Consider the following 24544-nt stretch of genomic DNA (forward strand, 5'->3'; position numbering starts at 1 on the left):
TTTGTCTCGAAATGCGCTCGCGCTTTACCCTTTGGATAGTGACCTGAACGCACGAACAAAACGGAGGTATTTGGACATAACTATGGATTATTAGGAACAAAAACAACATTTATTGTGGAAGTAGCAGTCCTGGGAGTGCATTCTGACGAAGATCAGCAAAGGTAATACAATTTTTCTAATACTAATTTTGAGTTTAGTGTGCCCCGAACATGGCGGGTGTCAAAATAGCTAGCCGTGATGGCTGAGCTATGTACTCAGAATATTGCAAAATGTGCTTTCGCCGAAAGCTATTTTAAAATCTGACATAGCAATTGCATAAAGGAGTTCTGTATCTATAACTCTTAAAATAATTGTTATGTATTTTGTCAATGTTTATGATGAGTAATTTAGTAAATTCACCGAAAGTTTTCGGTGGGAATGCATGTTCTGAACATCACATGCCAATGTAAAAAGCTGTTTTTTGATATAAATATGAACTTGATTGAACAAAACATGCATGTATTGTATAACATAATGTCCTAGGAGTGTCATCTGATGAAGATCATCAAAGGTTAGTGCTTCATTTAGCTGTGTTTTGGGTTTTTGTGACATATATGCTTGCTTGGAAAATGGCTGTGTGATTATTTTGGTCTATGTACTCTCCTAACATAACCTAATGTTTTGCTTTCGCTGTAAAGCCTTTTTGAAATCGGACAATGTGGTTAGATTAATGAGAGTCTTATCTTTAAAATGGTGTAAAATAGTTGTATGTTTGAAAAAGTTGAAATTATTGCATTTTTGAGGTTTTTGTATTTCGCGCCACGCTGTTCCATTGGATATTGGCTAGGCGTTCCGCTAGCGGAACGTCTGTCCACAACAGGTTTTAAGGCAGGGCATCGCTTTATTATGGACAGACTTCTCCCCAGCTTAGCTACTACTGTATCAATATGTTTTGACCATGACAGTTTACAATCTAGGGTTACTCCAAGCAGTTTAGTAATCTCAATTTGCTCAATTTCCACGTTATTTATTACAAGATTTAGTTGAGGTTTAGGTTTTAGTTAATGTTTTGTCCAAAATACAATGCTTTTAGTTTCACAAATATTTAGGGATAACTTATTCCTTGCCCCCCACTCTGAAACTAACTGCAGCTCTTTGTTGAGTGTTGCAGTCATTTCAGTGTTGCTGTAGTAGCTGACGTGTATAGTGTTGAGTCATCCACATACATAGACACTCTGGCTTTACTCCAAGTCAGTGGCATGTTGTTAGTAAACATTTTAAAAAGCATGGTGCCAAAACAGCTACCCTGGGGAATTCCTCAATCTACCTGGATTGTGTTGGAGAGGCTTTCATTGAAGAACACCCTTTGTGTTCTGTAAGACAAGTAACTCTTTATCCACATTATATCAGGGGGTGTAAAGCCATTATAGCAGGGGGTGTAAATCCATTATATCAGGGGGTGTAAAGCCATAACACACATGTTTTTTAAGCAGCAGACTATGATCGATAATGTCAAAAGCTGCACTGAAGTCTAACAAGACCAGCCCCCACAATCATTTTAACATCAATTTCTCTCAGCCAATCATCAGTCATTTCTGTAAGTGCTGTGCTTGTTGAGTGTCCTTCCCACAATGCGTGCTGTTGTCCATGTGTTTACTGTGAAATAGCATTGTGTCTGGTCAAACACATTTTTTCCCCCAGAAGTTTACTAAGGGTTGGTAACCATAGAGAGACACCAGGGCTAGTAGACATTTAACCATAGAGACACACCAGGGCTAGTAGACATTTAACCATAGAGACACACCAGGGCTAGTAGACATTTAACCATAGAGACACACCAGGGCTAGTAGACATTTAACCTCTTGGGGCTAGGTGGGACGCTAGCGTGCCACCCGTGGTGCACTCCATCAACAGCAGGTGCATTTCAAGAGCGGCAAATTTGAATCCAAATAAATGTCAAAATTCAAATTTTTCAAAAATACAACTATGTTACACCATTTGAAAGATAAACATCTCCTTAATCTAACCACGTTTTACGATTTCAAAAAGGTTTTACGGCGAAAGCATAAATTTAGAGTATGTTAGGACAGTACATTTACAAGAGTTGTGTGTAATGTTTTGTCAAGTCAAAGACAGGGTCACCAAAACCATAAAACCAGCTAAAATGATGCACTAACCTTTTACAATCTCCATCAGATGACACTCCTAGGACATTATGTTAGACAATGCAGCCATTTTTAGTTCTATCAAGTTCATATTTATATACAAAAACAGCGTTTTACTATGGCATTGATGTTGAGGAAATCGTTTCCCTCCAATAACCGGCAGTCAAGTCAGCGTCAGAAATTAAATAATTAAAATTAGAAAACATTGGTAAAATATTATATTGTCATTTAAAGAATTATAGATTTACATCTCTTGAACGCAATCAACTTGCCAGATTTAAAAATAACCTTACTGGGAAATCACACTTTGCAATAATCTGAGCACTGCGCCCAGAAAAATACGCGTTGCGATACAGACTAGACGTCATGTTGGGGAGATCTAAAATCGAAAATACTATGTAAATAATCCATTACCTTTGATTCTCTTCATCAGATGTCACTTCCAGGTATCACAGGTCCATAACGAATGTAGTTTTGTTCAAAAAAGCTCATCATTTATGTCCAAAAATCTCCGTCTCGTTAGCACATGATGTAAGCCAGCCGGACTTCTCGTCATGAACGAGGGGAAAAAAATATATTTCCGTTCGTTCAAACATGTCAAACGTTGTATAGCATAAATCATTAGGGCCTTTTTTAACCAGAACATGAATAATATTCAAGGTGGACGAATGCATACTCTTTTATAACGTATTGGAACGAGGGTACCCAACATGAAGTAGCGCGCCAGGTGTCTAATGGGACATCACCGTTCCATGGCTCTTGTTCGGTCAGATCTCCCTCCAGAAGACTCAAAACACTTTGTAAAGGCTGGTGACATCTAGTGGAAGCAATAGGAAGTGCCAAAATATTCCTAAACCCCTGTGTTTTTCAATGGGATAGGTTTAAAGTCAATACAACACATCAGGTATCCACTTCCTGTCAGAAAATGTCTCAGGGTTTTGCCTGCCAAATGAGTTCTGTTATACTCACAGACACCATTCAAACAGTTTTGGAAACTTTAGAGTGTTTTCTATCCATATATAATAAGTATATGCATATTCTAGTTACTGGGTAGGATTAGTAACCAGATTAAATCGGGTACATTTTTTTTATCCAGATGTGCAAATGCTGCCCCCTAGACCCAACAGGTTAACCATAGAGACACACCAGGGCTAGTAGACATTTAACCATAGAGACACACCAGGGCTAGTAGACATTTAACCATAGAGACACACCAGGGCTAGTAGACATTTAACCATAGAGATAAACACTGCTGTTGCCAAACTGTGTGAATGAGTCAACTCACAGGCTGGGGAGCAGGGATATGACAAAACAGGCTGGGGAGACGGTATTTGTGACAGAGTTAGATGTATTGCAATAAACAACAAGAGATATTGTATGCAAACAGAACCAAATGAAAGTAACATCTATCCATGTTTTGTTGTGTATCAGTGAGAATGTGCTCATGGTTAATAACCTGAGACAGGAGAGTAGGTGTGTTGATGCCACCACCCACACCACGCACGCACCACCCACACCACAGACGCACCACACACACCACGCACGCACCACCCACACCACGCACACACCACCCACACCACGCACGCACCGCACGCACCACACACACCCACACCACGCACGCACCACACACACCACCCACACCACGCACGCACCACCCACACCACGCACGCACCACCCACACCACGCACACACCACCCACACCACGCACGCACCACACACACCACACACACCACACACACACCACCCACACACACCACACACACCACACACACCACCCACACCACGCACACACCACACACACCACACACACCACACACACCACGCACGCACCACACACACCACACACACCACACACACACCACACACACCACACACACCACGCACACACCACACACACCACACACACCACACACACCACACACACCACACACACCACCCACACCACGCACGCACCACCCACACCTCGCACGCACCACACACACCACACACACCACACACACCACACACACCACCCACACCACGCACGCACCACCCACACCACGCACGCACCACAGACACCACACACACCACATGCACCACACACGCACACAGAGACTCCACTAGTGTCCACGACATATTGAGGGCTCGTGTCCAGCATAATAATCAAGCTGTGAATCTCCAAGACAGAAGATGAAATCTCCTCTCAACTGTAACACTACATTTCAGCGCCACAGCTGAACTACAAAGTTCCAAACGTGTTCCAGACTGTAATCTAGGTCTCATTAAAACAAATCACACAGAGCCATCAGTCAACTCCTATGATTCAAAACAAGCTGCAGTTCTCCTGGTCTACTTTCCCACCGTCAGAGATGTTCTTCTACTTGTGTTTTTAACTGAGGCACAAACTGAGCTGATGACTGAATACACTCACTCACTGCTGCCTGGTAGGGGTGGAGGGGAGGAGTGGAGGGAGGGAGAAGAGGGGAGGAGTGGAGGGAGGGAGGGAGAAGAGGGGAGGAGGAGGGAGGGAGAAGAGGGGAGGAGGAGGGAGGCGGTCTGAAGATGTAGGGTACATAAGAGGTTCCCAGTCTCACCCGCTAAGGATTCAGAGAGAGAGAGAGCTTGTGAAAGAATGAGTCTGAAAAAGAGAGAGACTGAGATATAGGAAGGTGGTAGTAGCAGCAGATTCTGAACATACCAGTCAGTAGTAGTGGGGTTGTTTCTCTAGCAACCTCTCATCTCTCATACAGAACTGATAGATGAAATAGATTGATAATGTGTTGATCCTCCAGGGGAAATCCAGTCAGAAACAGAAGAAGTGGGACAGATCTAAACAGACAGCTGATCTCTATAGATTTCCAGGTTAGTCAGGTCAGTCTCTCTGAGATAGAATCTCTTCTACAAGAGGGACCTGGGAAGTGAAAAAGAAGGCGCTGATCTGAAGAGAGGGGTTTTTCTGGTCGGTGAGAGAGAGAGAGAGAGAGAGAGAGAGAGAGAGAGAGAGAGAGAGAGAGATGGGCATTCCCCTGCCTGGCTGTGTGTCCCTGACCCCCCTGGTCTTGACCCTGACCCTCACCCTGCTGCTGGCCCTCAGGCTGGACCACCTGGTGGAAGCATGCAGCTGCAACCCAGCCCACCCCCAGCAACACTTCTGCAGCGCTGAGATAGGTATGTTTATCCACGTAAAGGTCTGTTTACACCTTCATTTAGCCAGGTGTGTTGGTCTGGGTGGATGATACACATCCAGGGAGTGCAGGTGAAGACTGGCTGGTGTTTCCAGTATCTAGACTACAGAGACAGAAAGGTTTGGTGTTTCCAGTATCTAGACTACAGAGACAGAATGGTTTGGTGTTTCCAGTATCTAGACTACAGAGACAGAATGGTTTGGTGTTTCCAGTATCTAGACTACAGAGACAGAATGGTTTGGTGTTTCCAGTATCTAGACTACAGAGACAGAATGGTTTGGTGTTTCCAGTACCTAGACTACAGAGACAGAATGGTTTGGTGTTTCCAGTATCTAGACTACAGAGACAGAATGGTTTGGTGTTTCCAGTATCTAGACTACAGAGACAGAATGGTTTGGTGTTTCCAGTATCTAGACTACAGAGACAGAATGGTTTGGTGTTTCCAGTATCTAGACTACAGAGACAGAATGGTTTGGTGTTTCCAGTATCTAGACTACAGAGACAGAATGGTTTGGTGTTTCCAGTATCTAGACTACAGAGACAGAATGGTTTGGTGTTTCCAGTATCTAGACTATAAAGACAGAAAGGTTTGGTGTCTCCAGTATCTAGACTACAGAGACAGAATGGTTTGGTCTTTCCAGTATCTAGACTACAGAGACAGAATGGTTTGGTGTTTCCAGTATCTAGACTACAGAGACAGAATGGTTTGGTGTTTCCAGTATCTAGACTACAGAGACAGAATGGTTTGGTGTTTCCAGTACCTAGACTACAGAGACAGAATGGTTTGGTGTTTCCAGTACCTAGACTACAGAGACAGAATGGTTTGGTGTTTCCAGTATCTAGACTACAGAGACAGAATGGTTTGGTGTTTCCAGTATCTAGACTACAGAGACAGAATGGTTTGGTGTTTCCAGTACCTAGACTACAGAGACAGAATGGTTTGGTGTTTCCAGTACCTAGACTACAGAGACAGAATGGTTTGGTGTTTCCAGTATCTAGACTACAGAGACAGAATGGTTTGGTGTTTCCAGTATCTAGACTACAGAGACAGAATGGTTTGGTGTTTCCAGTATCTAGACTACAGAGACAGAATGGTTTGGTGTTTCCAGTATCTAGACTACAGAGACAGAATGGTTTGGTGTTTCCAGTATCTAGACTACAGAGACAGAATGGTTTGGTGTTTCCAGTATCTAGACTACAGAGACAGAATGGTTTGGTGTTTCCAGTACCTAGACTAATCTATGGTCTTTCTCTTTATTTTATTTGACCTTTATTTAACTAGGTAAGTCAGTTAAGAACAAATTCTTATTTACAATGACAGCCTACCAAAAGGCAAAAGACATCCTGCGGGGATGGGAGCAAAACACACATCACGACAAGAGAGACAACACAACACTACATAAAGAGAGACCTAAGACAACAACATAGCAAGGCAGCAACACATGACAACACAGCATGGTAGCAACACAATATGACAACTACATGGTAGCAACACAACATGGTACAAACATTATTGGGCACAGACAACAGCAAAGGGCAAAACGGTAGAGACAACAATACACCACGCAAAGCAGCCACAACTGTCAGTAAGAGTGTCCATGATTGAGTCTTTCTCTGCTCTCCTTTGATGAATAGCTGTGAGACAACACTACTAGCTACTGCTATTATTATTATGAAAACTGTTGTGCATCATACATTTGGATTTAACAGTTAAAGGGCTGATTGTTACAAGCTAATCTAGTTGTTGTTATTTGTTTGATACTACTAACAGCACAGGAACATCCTAATTTAATCTCGTCAAATGGATTTAGCTTAGAGGAAATGGCCACGTTCAAAAATATGAAGTAAGTGCACTCGTTTACTCTCACGTGTACTCTCATGTGCACTCTCACATGCACTCTAAAATCCAATGAAAGTCAGAAGGCCCACCCACAGCATCAAACTGCTCAGAAAACAATGGTCTCTCTCTCTGCCAAAACCAACAGTTCAGTTTGACTCTGGGTCCCCTGAACTAGATTGAAGAGTTCTAGGGGGTATAACACCATTGAAGAGTTAGCCAGATAACTTTCCTACATATCCTTAAACAAATCCATATGTCTTTAGTGTTACAGGAAGACTGGAAAGTCAAACAGCTACTGTATTTGAAGGTTTGTCTTGAGATGGATAACATTTGGATCATACTCTGCAATACAGCCCAGTAGAGATAACTGTAGAGGGGAAAGCTCTCTGACACAAGCGTTCTTGTGATTTCATCTTTGATCCAATTGCTGATGACTTTGTTTTATATAACACCTCTCATTTTGACGTTAAGACAAACGACTTCAATGATGGCAGTCTCAGACTGAAGTATGAAGCGAACAATAGAGCAGCGGAAGAATTCCGTTTGAGTCATCAGGCAAGCAACAGTGATGAAAAAAGGTCTGTTTTCAAGACTAAAAACACCCAGATGAGATCTAGGCCATGAGGACACCCAGAACCCAAATTGAGTCAGTGGTTTTGTGTTTTTAGGACAACAGGTCTGAACTACAGAGTTACTACAGGTCTGAACTACAGAGTTACTACAGGTCTGAACTACAGAGTTACTACAGGTCTAAACTACAGAGTTACTACAGAGTTACTGCAGGTCTAAACTACAGAGTTACTACAGGTCTAAACTACAGAGTTACTACAGGCCTAAACTACAGGGTTACTACAGAGTTACTACAGGTCTAAACTACAGAGTTACTACAGAGTTACTACAGGTCTAAACTACAGAGTTACTACATAGTTACTGCAGGTCTAAACTACAGAGTTACTACAGAGTTACTGCAGGTCTAAACTACAGGGTTACTACAGAGTTACTACAGGTCTAAACTACAGAGTTACTACAGAGTTACTACAGGTCTAAACTACAGAGTTACTACATAGTTACTGCAGGTCTAAACTACAGAGTTACTACAGAGTTACTGCAGGTCTAAACTACAGGGTTACTACAGAGTTACTACAGGTCTAAACTACAGAGTTACTACAGAGTTACTGCAGGTCTAAACTACAGAGTTACTACAGAGTTACTACAGGTCTAAACTACAGAGTTACTGCAGGTCTAAACTAGAGGTCGACCGATTAATCAGCATGGCCGATTAATTAGAGCCTATTTCAAGTTTTCATAGCAATCGGTAATTGGCCTTTTTGGACGCCGATTATGGCCGATTACATTGCAATCCATGAGGAAACTGCGTGGCAGGCTGACCACCTGTTACTCGAGTGCAGCATCAAAAGGACCTTTTGGCGGCAAGGAGCCAAGGTAAGTTGCTAGTTAGCATTAAACTTATGTTATAAAAAAACAATACATCTTCACATAATCACTAGTTAATCACACATGGTTGATGATATTACTAGGTTAACTAGCTTGTTCTGCGTTGCATATAATCAATGCGGTGCCTGTTAATTTATCATCGAATCACAGCCTACTTCAACTTGATGATTTAACAAAAGCGAATTTGCGAAAAAAGCACAATCGTTGCGATAAACCATAAACACCAACGCCTTTCTTAAAATCAGTACACAAGTATATTTTTTTAAACCTGCATATGTAGTTAAAATAAATTCATGTTAGCAAGCAATATTAACTAGGGAAATTGTGTCACATCTCTTGCATTCAGTGCTAGCAGAGTCAGGGTGTATGCAGCAGTTTGGGCCGCCCTTCTCTTGCGTTCAGTGCTAGCAGAGTCAGGGTGTATGCAGCAGTTTGGGCCGCCCTTCTCTTGCGTTCAGTGCTAGCAGAGTCAGGGTGTATGCAGCAGTTTGGGCCGCCCTTCTCTTGCGTTCAGTGCTAGCAGAGTCAGGGTGTATGCAGCAGTTTGGGCCGCCCTTCTCTTGCGTTCAGTGCTAGCAGAGTCAGGGTGTATGCAGCAGTTTGGGCCGCCCTTCTCTTGCGTTCAGTGCTAGCAGAGTCAGGGTGTATGCAGCAGTTTGGGCCGCATGGCTCGCTGTGAACTGTTGAAAGGCCATCTATTCCTAACAAAGACCGTAATTCATTTGGCAGAATTCTACAGAATTATTACATAACATTGAAGGTTGTACAATGTAACAGCAATATTTAGACTTAGGGATGCCACCCGTTAGATAAAGTACGGAACGGTTCCGTATTTCACTGAAAGAATAAACGTTTTGTTTTCAAAATGATAGTTTCTGGATTTGACCATATTAATGACCGACGGCTCATATTTCTGTGTGTTTATTACAGTGGAGGAAAAAAGTATTTGATCCCCTGCTGATTTTGTACGTTTGCCCACTGATAAAGAAAGGATCAGTCTATACTTTTAATGGTAGGTTTATTTGAACAGTGAGAGACAGAATAACAACCAAAAAATCCATAAAAACGCATGTCAAAAATGTTATAAAATGATTTGCATTTTAATGAGGGAAATAAGTATTTGACCCCCTCTCAATCAGAAAGATTTCTGGCTCCCAGGTGTCTTTTATACAGGTAACGAGCTGAGATTAGGAGCACACTCTTAAAGGGAGTGCTCCTAACCGCAGCTTGTTAACTGTAAAAAAGACACCTGTCCACAGAAGAAATCAATCAATCAGATTCCAAACTCTCCACCATGGCCAAGACCAAAGAGCTCTCCAAGGAGATCAGGGACAAGATTGTAGACCTACACAAGGCTGGAATGGGCTACAAGACCATTGCCAAGCAGCTTGGTGAGAAGGTGACAACATTTGGTGCGATTATTCGCAAATGGAAGACACACAAAAGAACTGTCAATATCCCTCGGCCTGGGGCTCCATGCAAGATCTCACCTCGTGGAGTTGCAATGATCATGAGAATGGTGAGGAATCAGCCCAGAACTACACGGGAGGATCTTGTCAATGATCTCAAGGCAGCTGGGACGATAGTCACTAAGAAAACAATTGGTAACACACTACGTCGTGAAGGACTGAAATCCTGCAGCGCCCGCAAGGTCCCCCTGCTCAAGGATACATATACATGCCCGTCTGAAGTTTGCCAATGAACATCTGAATGACTCAGAGGACAACTGGTGAAATTGTTGTGGTCAGATGAGACCAAAATGGAGCTCTTTGACATCAACTCAACTCGCCGTGTTTGGAGGAGGAGGAATTCTGCCTATGACCCCAAGAACACCATCTCCACCATCAAACATGGAGGTGGAAACATTATGCTTTGGGGGTGTTTTTCTGCTAAGGGGACAGGACAACTTCCCCGCATCAAAGGGATGATGGACGGGGCCATGTACCGTCAAATCTTGGGTGAGAAACTCCTTCCCTCAGCCAGGGCATTGAAAATGGGTCATGGATGGGTATTCCAGCATGACAGTTACCCAACACACACGGCCAAGGCAACAAAGGAGTGGCTCAAGAAGAAGCACTCCCAACCTTGATTCCAATGAAAATCTGTGGAGGGAGCTGAAGGTTCGAGTTGCCAAACGTCAGCTTCGAAACCTTAATGACTTGCAGAAGATCTGCAAAGAGGAGTGGGACAAAATCCCTCCTGAGATGTGTGCAAACCTGGTGGCCAACTACAAGAAACGTCTGACCTCTGTGATTGCCAACACGGGTTTTGCCACCAAGTACTAAGTCATGTTTTGCAGAGGGGTCAAATACTTATTTCCCTCATTAAAATGCAAATCATTTTATAACATTTTTGACATGCGTTTTTCTGGATTTTTTGTTGTTATTCTGTCTCTCACTGTTCAAATAAACCTACTATTAAAATTATAGACTGATCCTTTCTTTGTCAGTGGGCAAACGTACAAAATCAGCAGGGGATCAAATACTTTTTTCCCCCACTTTATATTATAATGAAGTATATGATTTGATATTTGATAGAGCAGTCTGACTGAGCGGTGGTAGGCAGCAGCATGCTCGTAAGCATTCATTTAAACAGCAGCTCTTAGCAATGCTGGGATGCACAGCGCTGTTTATGACTTCAAGCCTATCAACTCCCAGAATTAGGCTGGCAATACTAAAGTGCCTGTAAGAACATTCCAATAGTCAAAGGTATATGGAATACAAATGGTATAGAGAGAAATAGACCTATGATTACTCTAATAACTACAACCTAAAACTTCTGAACTGGGAATATTGAAGACTCATGTTAAAATCAAATCAAATTCTATTGGTCACATACACATGGTTAGCAGATGTTAATGCGAGTGTAGCGAAATGCTTGTGCTTCTAGTTCCGACCGTGCAGTAATATCTAACAAGTAATCTAACAATTCCACAACAACTACCTCATACACACAAGTGTAAAGGAATGAATAAGAATATGTACATATAAATATATGGGCGAGCAACGGCCGAACGGCATAGGCAAGATGCAGTAGATGGTATAGAGTACAGTATATACATATGAGAGGAGTAATGTAGGGTATGTAAACATTATATAAAGTGGCATTGTTTAATGTACCTAGTGATACATTTATTACATCAAATTTTTTATTGTTATGTGGCTAGAGAAAGGACCCACCAGCTTTCATATGTTCTCATGTTCTGAGCAAGGAACTTCAACGTTAGCTTTCTTACATGGCACATATTGCACTAATACTTTCTTCTCCAACACTGTGTTTTTGCATTATTTAAATCATATTGAACATGTCTCGTTACTACAGGTCTAAACTACAGAGTTACTACAGGTCTAAACTACAGAGTTACTACAGAGTTACTACAGGTCTAAACTACAGAGTTACTACAGAGTCACTACAGGTCTAAACTACAGAGTTACTACAGAGTCACTACAGGTCTAACTACAGAGTTACTACAGGTATAAACTACAGAGTTAGTACAGGTCTAAACTACAGAATTAAAACAGGTCTAAACAACAGAGTTACTACAGGTCTAAACTACAGAGTTACTACAGAGTTACTACAGGTCTAAACTACAAAGTTACTACAGGTCTAAACTACAGAGTTACTACAGGTCTAAACTACAGTTACTACAGGTCTAAACTACAGTTACTACAGGTCTAAACTACAGAGTTACTACAGGTCTAAACTACAGAGTTACTACAGAGTTACTACAGGTCTAAACTACAGAGTTACTACAGAGTCACTACAGGTCTAAACTACAGAGTTACTACAGAGTCACTACAGGTCTAAACTACAGAGTTACTACAGAGTCACTACAGGTCTGAACTACCGAGTTACTACAGGTATAAACTACAGAGTTACTACAGGTCTAAACTACAGAATTAAAACAGGTCTAAACAACAGAGTTACTACAGGTCTAAACTACAGAGTTACTACAGAGTTACTACAGGTCTAAACTACAAAGTTACTACAGGTCTAAACTACAGAGTTACTACAGGTCTAAACTACAGTTACTACAGGTCTAAACTACAGTTACTACAGGTCTAAACTACAGAGTTACTACAGGTCTAAACTACAGAGTTACTACAGGTCTAAACTACAGAGTTACTACAGGTCTAAACTACAGAATTAAAACAGGTCTAAACTACAGAGTTACTACAGGTCTAAACTACAGAGTTACTACAGAGTTACTGCAGGTCTAAACTACAGAGTTACTACAGCGTTACTACAGGTCTAAACTACAAAGTTACTACAGAGTTACTACAGGTCTAAACTACAGAGTTACTACAGGTCTAAACTACAGTTACTACAGGTCTAAACTACAGTTACTACAGGTCTAAACTACAGTTACTACAGGTCTAAACTACAGAGTTACTACAGGTCTAAACTACAGAGTTACTACAGGTCTAAACTACAGAGTTACTACAGGTCTAAACTACAGAGTTACTACAGGTCTAAACTACAGAGTCACTACAGAGTTACTACAGGTCTAAACTACAGAGTTACTACAGAGTCACTACAGGTCTAAACTACAGAGTTACTACAGAGTCACTACAGGTCTAACTACAGAGTTACTACAGGTATAAACTACAGAGTTACTACAGGTCTAAACTACAGAATTAAAACAGGTCTAAACAACAGAGTTACTACAGGTCTAAACTACAGAGTTACTACAGAGTTACTACAGGTCTAAACTACAAAGTTACTACAGGTCTAAACTACAGAGTTACTACAGGTCTAAACTACAGTTACTACAGGTCTAAACTACAGTTACTACAGGTCTAAACTACAGAGTTACTACAGGTCTAAACTACAGAGTTACTACAGGTCTAAACTACAGAGTTACTACAGGTCTAAACTACAGAGTTACTACAGGTCTAAACTACAGAATTAAAACAGGTCTAAACTACAGAGTTACTACAGGTCTAAACTACAGAGTTACTACAGAGTTACTACAGGTCTAAACTACAGAGTTACTACAGAGTTACTGCAGGTCTAAACTACAGAGTTACTACAGAGTTACTACAGGTCTAAACTACAGTTACTACAGGTCTAAACTACAGTTACTACATGTCTAAACTACAGAGTTACTACAGAGTTACTACAGGTCTAAACTACAAAGTTACTACAGAGTCACTACAGGTCTAAACTACAGAGTTACTACAGAGTCACTACAGGTCTAACTACAGAGTTACTACAGGTATAAACTACAGAGTTACTACAGGTCTAAACTACAGAATTAAAACAGGTCTAAACAACAGAGTTACTACAGGTCTAAACTACAGAGTTACTACAGAGTTACTACAGGTCTAAACTACAAAGTTACTACAGGTCTAAACTACAGAGTTACTACAGGTCTAAACTACAGTTACTACAGGTCTAAACTACAGTTACTACAGGTCTAAACTACAGAGTTACTACAGGTCTAAACTACAGAGTTACTACAGGTCTAAACTACAGAGTTACTACAGGTCTAAACTACAGAGTTACTACAGGTCTAAACTACAGAATTAAAACAGGTCTAAACTACAGAGTTACTACAGGTCTAAACTACAGAGTTACTACAGAGTTACTACAGGTCTAAACTACAGAGTTACTACAGAGTTACTGCAGGTCTAAACTACAGAGTTACTACAGAGTTACTACAGGTCTAAACTACAGTTACTACAGGTCTAAACTACAGTTACTACATGTCTAAACTACAGAGTTACTACAGAGTTACTACAGGTCTAAACTACAAAGTTACTACAGGTCTAAACTACAGAGTTACTACAGGTCTAAACTACAGAGTTGTTAGCCCTGTGGACCAACACAGCCCTGTAGACTAACCCAGCCCTGTAGACTAACCCAGCCCTGTAGACCAACACAGGCCTGTAGACCAACACAGCCCTGTAGACCAACACAGCCCTGTAGACCAACACAGCCCTGTAGACCAACACAGCCCTGTAGATTAACACAGCCCTGTAGACCAACACAGCCCTGTAGACCAACACAGCCCTGTAGACTAGTAGTTGGAGGTAAGCCAGTGGGAAAGCAACAGTAACACACTACTGAATCTCAATCTGCAGCTTCATTACCATCTCTATAGGACCAGGCTCACACTCTGCATACTAATTTTCATTACTTTAAAGGCTCTGACAGCCCATCTTTGTGAACATGACAAGGACACTGATTCATTTGTTGAGTTAGAAGTTTATACATTTGTTCTCAGGCTTAACGTGAAGACAGACATTTTTATATTGTTCTCTCTATCTGTCATTCATCTGACAAACTTAAGCACCAATGTTCAGAGGGTACACCTAGACACTTCAGATACCGTCTATCTACGGTGCACAGGAATTCTGTCTGTCTGTCTGTCTGTCTGTCTGTCTGTCTGTCTGTCTGTCTGTCTGTCTGTCTGTCTGTCTGTCTGTCTGTCTGTCTGTCTGTCTGTCTGTCTGTCTGTCTGTCTGTCTGTCTGTCTGTCTGTCTGTCTGTCTGTCTAAAAAAGCATGTGCGAGCAAGGAGGCCTACAAACCTGACTGAGTTACACCAGCTCTGTCAGGAGAAATAGGCCAAAATTCACCCAATTTATTGTGGGAAGCTTGTGGAAAGCTACCCGAAACGTTTGACCCAAGTTAAACAAATTAAAGGCAATGCTACCAAATACTGTTTGAGTGTATGTAAACTTCTGACCCACTGGGAATGTGATGAAAGAAATAAAAGCTGAAATAAATCATTCTCCCTACTATTATTCTAACATTTCACATTCTTAAAACTTCTTAGGGATAGGGGGCAGTATTTTCACATCCGGATGAAAAGCGTGCCCAGAGTAAACTGCCTGCTATTCAAGCCCAGAAGCTAGGATATGCATATTATTAGTAGATTTGGATAGAAAACACTCTGACGTTTCTACAACTGTTTGAATAATGTCTGTGAGTATTACAGAACTGATTTGGCAGGCGAAACCCTGAGCACAATCCATCCTGGGATTTTGTTTTGGAGGTCAATCTGTTTTCCATTCATTTCGATGGTAAGCCCTTTTTAATAGGAATCTGCTTGCAGTTCCGATGGCTTCCACTAGATATCAACAGTCTTTAGAAATTGGTTGATGTTTTTCTTTTGAGAAATGAAGAAGTAGCCCTGTCCATGGAAAATGTGTCACTCCAGGTGGACTCAAGTCTTTTGGTGCGCGCGACCTGGAACGCGCTTCACTTTGTTTTCATCCGGTATTGAACACAGTTTATCCCGTCTTAAATTTGATTGATTATTTACATTTTAGGATACCTAAGGTTGGATTAGGAAAGTTGTTTGAAATGTTTGGACAAAGTTTACAGGTAACTTATTAGGTACTTTGTAGTCATGTTGGGCGAGTTGGAACCGGTGTATTTTCTGAATCAAACGCGCCAAATAAATGGACATTTTGGGGATATAAAGAAGGAATTTATCAAACAAAAGGACCATTTGTGATGTTTCTGGGACATTTTGGAGTGCCAACAGAAGAAGATCTTCAAAGGTAAGACATGAATTATATGAATTATATCTTTCTCACTCTCTTTCTCTCTCCAGAGTCTATCTATATTATCTATAGTATTTATCTATAGTATTTATCAATAATATTTATCTATAGTATATATCTATAGCATCTATATACAGAATCTACCTATAGTATCTATCTATCTATCTATCTATCTATCTATCTATCTATCTATCTATCTATCTATCTATCTATCTATCTATCTATCTATCTATCTATCTATCTATCTATCTATCTATCTATCTATCTATCTATCTATCTATCTATCTATATTTTAGTCATTTAGCAGACGCTCTTATCCAGAGCGACTTACAGTAGTGAATACATACATAAAAAAAAAAATTGTACTGGCCCCCCGTGGGAATCGAACCCACAACCCTGGCGTTGCACACACCATGCTGGCGTTGCAAACACCATTCTCTACCAACTGAGCCACAGTTCTATGTATCTATCTTTCTCCTGCATGTTGATTTTGTCCATCCACACCAGACTCGAACAAGACACGCAGGTTGAAGAGACAGGCTACACTCAGAGACAGTTCCAGAGAGTTGTTTTCATAACAGGTTAAAACCAACTGTGAACCAACTATAATAATTTTGGGGCAGATCGAAAAACACATGAAACATTCCTGGACATGTATCTAGCTACCTGTTGCTCTCTGCAACCTCTCTCTGTTTCAACCTCTCTCTGTTGCCTCCTCTCTCTGTTTCAACCTCTCTCTGTTTCAACATCTCTCTGATTCAAGCTCTCTCTGCTGCACCATTGTCTTTCATCGTGGGTGTGTGTGTATCTTCCTGATATCTGATAAGGACTTGTAGTGCATGGAGCGTCTCTAATAAAACACTTGTTAACCCTAACCCTTGGCTATGCAGATGCATGTTAGCCCTAACCCTAACCCTTGGCTATGCAGATGCTTGTTAACCCTAACCATAACCCTTGGCTATGCAGATGCTTGTTAACCCTAACCATAACCCTTGGCTATACAGATGCTTGTTAGCCCTAACCCTAACCCTTGGCTATACAGATGCTTGTTAGCCCTAACCATAACCCTTGGCTATACACATGCTTGTTAACCCTAACCCTTGGCTATACAGATGCTTGTTAGCCCTAACCATAACCCTTGGCTATACAGATGCTTGTTAGCCCTAACCCTAACCCTTGGCTATGCAGACGCTCGTTAGCCCTAACCCTAACCCTTGGCTATACACATGCTTGTTAGCCCTAACCCTAACCCTTGGCTATGCAGACGCTCGTTAGCCCTAACCATAACCCTTGGCTATGCAGACACTTGTTAACCCTAACCCTTGGCTATGCAGACACTTGTTAACCCTAACCCTAACCCTTGGCTATGCAGACGCTCGTTAGCCCTAACCATAACCCTTGGCTATGCAGATGCTTGTTGACCCTAACCCTAACCCTTGGCTATGCAGACGCTCGTTAGCCCTAACCATAACCCTTGGCTATGCAGACACTTGTTAACCCTAACCCTTGGCTATGCAGACACTTGTTAACCCTAACCCTAACCCTTGGCTATACAGATGCTTGTTAGCCCTAACCCTAACCCTTGGCTATGCAGATGCTTGTTAACCCTAACCCTAACCCTTGGCTATGCAGACACTTGTTGACCCTAACCCTAACCCTTGGCTATACAGACACTTGTTAACCCTAACCATAACCCTTGGCTATACAGATGCTTGTTAGCCCTAACCCTAACCCTTGGCTATGCAGATGCTTGTTAGCCCTAACCCTTGGCTATACAGATGCTTGTTAACCCTAACCATAACCCTTGGCTATGCAGACACTTGTTAACCCTAACCCTAACCCTTGGCTATGCAGATGCTTGTTAGCCCTAACCCTAACCCTTGGCTATGCAGATGCTTGTTAACCCTAACCCTAAACCTTGGCTATACACATGCTTGTTAACCCTAACCCTAACCCTTGGCTATGCAGACACTTGTTAACCATAACCCTTGGCTATACAGATGCTTGTTAGCCCTAACCATAACCCTTGGCTATGCAGATGCTTGTTAACCCTAACCCTAACCCTTGGCTATGCAGATGCTTGTTAGCCCTAACCCTAACCCTTGGCTATGCAGATGCTTGTTAGCCCTAACCCTAACCCTTGGCTATACAGATGCTTGTTAGCCCTAACCCTAACCCTTGGCTATGCAGATGCTTGTTAGCCCTAACCCTAACCCTTGGCTATGCAGATGCTTGTTAGCCCTAACCCTAACCCTTGGCTATGCAGATGCTTGTTAACCCTAACCCTAACCCTTGGCTATGCAGATGCTTGTTAACCCTAACCCTAAACCTTGGCTATACACATGCTTGTTAACCCTAACCCTAACCCTTGGCTATGCAGACACTTGTTAACCATAACCCTTGGCTATACAGATGCTTGTTAGCCCTAACCATAACCCTTGGCTATGCAGATGCTTGTTAACCCTAACCCTAACCCTTGGCTATGCAGATGCTTGTTAGCCCTAACCCTAACCCTTGGCTATGCAGACGCTCGTTAGCCTTAACCATAACCCTTGGCTATGCAGATGCTTGTTAGCCCTAACCCTAACCCTTGGCTATACAGATGCTTCTTATCCCTAACCATAACCCTTGGCTATGCAGACGCTTGTCAACCCTAACCCTAACCCTTGGCTATGCAGACGCTCGTTAGCCCTAACCATAACCCTTGGCTATGCAGACACTTGTTAACCCTAACCCTTGGCTATGCAGACACTTGTTAACCCTAACCCTAACCCTTGGCTATGCAGATGCTCGTTAGCCCTAACCATAACCCTTGGCTATGCAGATGCTTGTTAACCCTAACCCTAACCCTTGGCTATGCAGACGCTCGTTAGCCCTAACCATAACCCTTGGCTATGCAGACACTTGTTAACCCTAACCCTTGGCTATGCAGACACTTGTTAACCCTAACCCTAACCCTTGGCTATGCAGATGCTCGTTAGCCCTAACCATAACCCTTGGCTATGCAGATGCTCGTTAACCCTAACCCTAACCCTTGGCTATGCAGACGCTCGTTAGCCCTAACCATAACCCTTGGCTATACAGATGCTTGTTAGCCCTAACCCTAACCCTTGGCTATGCAGACACTTGTTAACCCTAACCCTAACCCTTGGCTATACAGATGCTTGTTAGCCCTAACCCTAACCCTTGGCTATGCAGACACTTGTTAACCCTAACCCTAACCCTTGGCTATGCAGACACTTGTTAACCCTAACCCTTGGCTATGCAGATGCTTGTTAGCCCTAACCCTAACCCTTGGCTATGCAGACACTTGTTAACCCTAACCCTAACCCTTGGCTATACAGATGCTTGTTAGCCCTAACCCTAACCCTTGGCTATGCAGATGCTTGTTAACCCTAACCATAACCCTTGGCTATACAGATGCTTGTTAGGCCTAACCCTAACCCTTGGCTATACAGATGCTTGTTAGCCCTAACCCAAACCCTTGGCTATGCAGATGCTTGTTAGCCCTAACCCTAACCCTTGGCTATGCAGACACTTGTTAACCCTAACCCTAACCCTTGGCTATGCAGACACTTGTTAACCCTAACCCTTGGCTATGCAGATGCATGTTAGCCCTAACCCTAACCCTTGGCTATGCAGACACTTGTTAACCCTAACCCAAACCCTTGGCTATACAGATGCTTGTTAGCCCTAACCCTAACCCTTGGCTATGCAGATGCTTGTTAACCCTAACCCTAAACCTTGGCTATACAGATGCTTGTTAGCCCTAACCATAACCCTTGGCTATACAGATGCTTGTTAGCCCTAACCCTAACCCTTGGCTATACAGATGCTTGTTAACTCTAACCCTAACCCTTGGCTATGCAGATGCTTGTTAGCCCTAACCCTTGGCTATACAGATGCTTGTTAGCGCTAACCATAAACCTTGGCTATACACATGCTTGTTAACCCTAACCCTAACCCTTGGCTATGCAGACACTTGTTAACCCTAACCCTTGGCTATACAGATGCTTGTTAGCCCTAACCATAACCCTTGGCTATGCAGATGCTTGTTAACCCTAACCCTAACCCTTGGCTATACAGATGCTTGTTAGCCCTAACCCTAACCTTTGGCTATACAGATGCTTCTTATCCCTAACCATAACCCTTGGCTATGCAGATGCTTGTCAACCCTCACCCTAACCCTTGGCTATGCAGATGCTTGTTAGCCCTAACCATAACCCTTGGCTATGCAGATGCTTGTTAACCCTAACCCTAACCCTTGGCTATACAGATGCTTGTTAGCCCTAACCCTAACCTTTGGCTATACAGATGCTTCTTATCCCTAACCATAACCCTTGGCTATGCAGATGCTTGTCAACCCTCACCCTAACCCTTGGCTATGCAGACGCTCGTTAGCCCTAACCATAACCCTTGGCTATGCAGACACTTGTTAACCCTAACCCTTGGCTATGCAGACACTTGTTAACCCTAACCCTAACCCTTGGCTATGCAGACGCTCGTTAGCCCTAACCATAACCCTTGGCTATGCAGATGCTTGTTAACCCTAACCCTAACCCTTGGCTATGCAGACGCTCGTTAGCCCTAACCATAACCCTTGGCTATGCAGACACTTGTTAACCCTAACCCTTGGCTATGCAGACACTTGTTAACCCTAACCCTAACCCTTGGCTATACAGATGCTTGTTAGCCCTAACCCTAACCCTTGGCTATGCAGATGCTTGTTAACCCTAACCCTAACCCTTGGCTATGCAGATGCTTGTTAGCCCTAACCCTTGGCTATGCAGATGCTTGTTAACCCTAACCCTAACCCTTGGCTATACAGATGCTTGTTAGCCCTAACCCTAACCCTTGGCTATACAGATGCTTGTTAACCCTAACCCTAACCCTTGGCTATACAGATGCTTGTTAGCCCTAACCCTAACCCTTGGCTATGCAGATGCTTGTTAGCCCTAACCCTTGGCTATACAGATGCTTGTTAACCCTAACCATAACCCTTGGCTATGCAGACACTTGTTAACCCTAACCCTAACCCTTGGCTATACACATGCTTGTTAGCCCTAACCCTAACCCTTGGCTATGCAGATGCTTGTTAGCCCTAACCATAACCCTTGGCTATGCAGATGCTTGTTAACCCTAACCCTAACCCTTGGCTATACAGATGCTTGTTAGCCCTAACCCTAACCCTTGGCTATGCAGATGCTTGTTAGCCCTAACCCTAACCCTTGGCTATGCAGATGCTTGTTAACCCTAACCCTAACCCTTGGCTATGCAGATGCTTGTTAACCCTAACCCTAAACCTTGGCTATACACATGCTTGTTAACCCTAACCCTAACCCTTGGCTATGCAGACACTTGTTAACCATAACCCTTGGCTATACAGATGCTTGTTAGCCCTAACCATAACCCTTGGCTATGCAGACGCTCGTTAGCCCTAACCATAACCCTTGGCTATGCAGACACTTGTTAACCCTAACCCTTGGCTATGCAGACACTTGTTAACCCTAACCCTAACCCTTGGCTATGCAGATGCTCGTTAGCCCTAACCATAACCCTTGGCTATGCAGATGCTCGTTAACCCTAACCCTAACCCTTGGCTATGCAGACGCTCGTTAGCCCTAACCATAACCCTTGGCTATGCAGACACTTGTTAACCCTAACCCTTGGCTATGCAGACACTTGTTAACCCTAACCCTTGGCTATGCAGATGCTTGTTAGCCCTAACCCTAACCCTTGGCTATGAAGAACACTTGTTAGCCCTAACCCTAACCCTTGGCTATGCAGACACTTGTTAACCCTAACCCTAACCCTTGGCTATACAGATGCTTGTTAGCCCTAACCCTAACCCTTGGCTATGCAGACACTTGTTAACCCTAACCCTAACCCTTGGCTATGCAGACACTTGTTAACCCTAACCCTAACCCTTGGCTATGCAGATGCTTGTTAACCCTAACCCTAGCCCTTGGCTATGCAGACGCTCGTTAGCCCTAACCATAACCCTTGGCTATGCAGACACTTGTTAACCCTAACCCTAACCCTTGGCTATGCAGATGCTTGTTAACCCTAACCCTAACCCTTGGCTATGCAGACACTTGTTAACCCTAACCCTAACCCTTGGCTATGCAGATGCTTGTTAACCCTAACCCTAGCCCTTGGCTATGCAGACGCTCGTTAGCCCTAACCATAACCCTTGGCTATGCAGACACTTGTTAACCCTAACCCTTGGCTATGCAGACACTTGTTGACCCTAACCCTAACCCTTGGCTATGCAGATGCTTGTTAACCCTAACCCTAGCCCTTGGCTATGCAGACGCTCGTTAGCCCTAACCCTAACCCTTGGCTATGCAGACACTTGTTGACCCTAACCCTTGGCTATGTCGACACTTGTTCATTTGTGCAAGTGGTGTCGGTGAAATTATTGAATAACATGTATGTGTACATTTATTTTGCAAAGCTTGCATGTAAACCTTCATAGAACCTTAACCAGGTCTCTGTAACCCTAATCCACGCCTCTGTAACCCTAATCCAGGCCTCTGTAACCCTAATCCAGGCCTCTCAGAGGTACTTAGAGGGACTGAACCCTAAACCTCCAGAGGCCTCTCAGAGGGACTTCAGTCTGTACAGCTGAATGAGCATTCAGCCTCTCAGACTGAACAATGAGGAAGGAATGACAGACATGTGTTTGTAACAATGAGAAAGGAATGACAGATATGTGTTTGTAGTTGTAGACAGATTCTTCAGGGAAGCTGAGTTGTTAGCTGCTTTTCCACCACCCAGATCCCAGGCTTCAGTAACACTGTACTGTACTGTATTGTTCTTAACTCACTGAAACATTAGTACACAACCCTGGTTTAACTAGTATTTAATGTCAAGACTAATAACAACAATAACATGTCTATAGTTATAGTTCTCTATTTTTAGGGTAGATTCAGCAGCATGCTGGCTAGCGGTCCTATTCATTCATCCAGCAGTGAGACTGGTTCTGTGTTGTTTAATCTGAGCATGGAGGAGCCAGGTACTTGTGATTCCAGGAGGGTCGTTGATTTCTATCCCAGAAATAAGTAAATCAGGACTCATTACTGTTGGATGAGATACCTAGATTTGTCTGTGTAGCAGTGTATGTACAGAGAGTGGGTGTGGGGGGGGTAATCAGAATGTATGTCTTTGTGCTCTCCAGGAGCACGAGTACAGGACATAAATACGATGCTCCCAAACATTTTAAACCTGCATCAGGAAATGTAGTTTATTATAGTTCATGTGGGATTCAATGACATTAGGAAGGAATGCTCAGAACAACTGAAGATGGATTTTTAAAGAACTGATTGGGACTCTGCTTGATACCAACAAACACCTCATAATATCTGGCCCTCTGCCCTTCCTAAATCGTGGCATTGAACGGTTTAACAGACTGTCAGCCCTCCATAACTGACTATGAGACAATTGCAGCTTTGTGTGTGTAACATTGATTGACAGTTTTGACACCTTCTGGAAACAAAGCTCGTATTATAAGGAGGATGGAATCCACCAAAATAATGTGGGTTACTGGATCCTTCACAGCATTATAAGGCTGCGTTGAGACAATGACTTATCAATGACCCGAGTCCAGCTCATTTAATCCCTACCAAATGTACATTATCCCAGGGGCGTTGGAAGACACAATGTAAGTAACCTAATTTATGTGTCTCTAACTGACCTGAATGCCTCTAATGATCCCACAGCTATTGTATGCAGTAATCATGTGCCTATGAAGCAGAGTTATACTGTTAGCACTGAGGTGGTGTACTCTAGTAGGAAGACCACTGTGTGCAGCTCATCCTGCACTAACATAAATAACATGAGCATGTCTACCTCTTGTCTGTCTTGTTAGACTTCAGTGCAGCTTTTGACATTATCGATCATAGTCTGCTGCTGGAAAAACTTACAGTGGCAAGTGAAAGTATTCACCCCCTTGGCATTTTTCCTATTTGTTGCCTTACAGCCTGCAATTAAATTGGATGTTTGGGGGGGTTGTATCATTTGATTTACACAACATAACTATTCACCACCCCAAAGTCAATACTTTGTAGAGCCACCTTTTGCAGCAATTACAACTGCAAGTCTCTTGGGGTATGTCTCTATAAGCTTGGCATATCTAGCCACTGGGATTTTTGCCCATTCTTCAAGGCAAAACTGCTCCAGCTCCTTCAAGTTGGATGGGTTCCGCTGATGTACAGCAATCTTTAACCTGTTAGGGATAGGGGGCAGTATTTTCACGGCCAGATAAAAAACGTACCCGATTTAATCTGGTTACTACTCCTGCCCAGAAACTAGAATATGCATAGAATTAGTAGATTTGGATAGAAAACACTCTAAAGTTTCTAAAACTGTTTGAATGGTGTCTGTGAGTATAACAGAACTCATATGGCAGGCCAAAACCTGAGTA

The 24544-nt window shown here is 42.7% G+C and overlaps 2 protein-coding genes across 2 annotated transcripts in view; one reads left to right on the forward strand and one right to left on the reverse strand.

The window, feature by feature from the left end:
* LOC106566274 (synapsin-2) overlaps positions 1-24544 on the reverse strand; it is a 223019-nt gene that overhangs the window by 71624 nt on the left and 126851 nt on the right. The window lies entirely within an intron of this gene.
* LOC106566273 (metalloproteinase inhibitor 4) overlaps positions 4692-24544 on the forward strand; it is a 45623-nt gene continuing 25770 nt past the window's right edge. Inside the window, exon 1 of the mRNA XM_014134161.2 lies at positions 4692-5291. Within this exon, the coding sequence (XP_013989636.1) occupies positions 5138-5291 (154 nt within the window). The 5' untranslated portion in view covers positions 4692-5137. The remainder of the gene's footprint in view (positions 5292-24544) is intronic.

The sequence above is a fragment of the Salmo salar genome, chromosome ssa12 (assembly GCF_905237065.1).
Source record: "Salmo salar chromosome ssa12, Ssal_v3.1, whole genome shotgun sequence".
Lineage (NCBI taxonomy): Eukaryota > Metazoa > Chordata > Actinopteri > Salmoniformes > Salmonidae > Salmo > Salmo salar.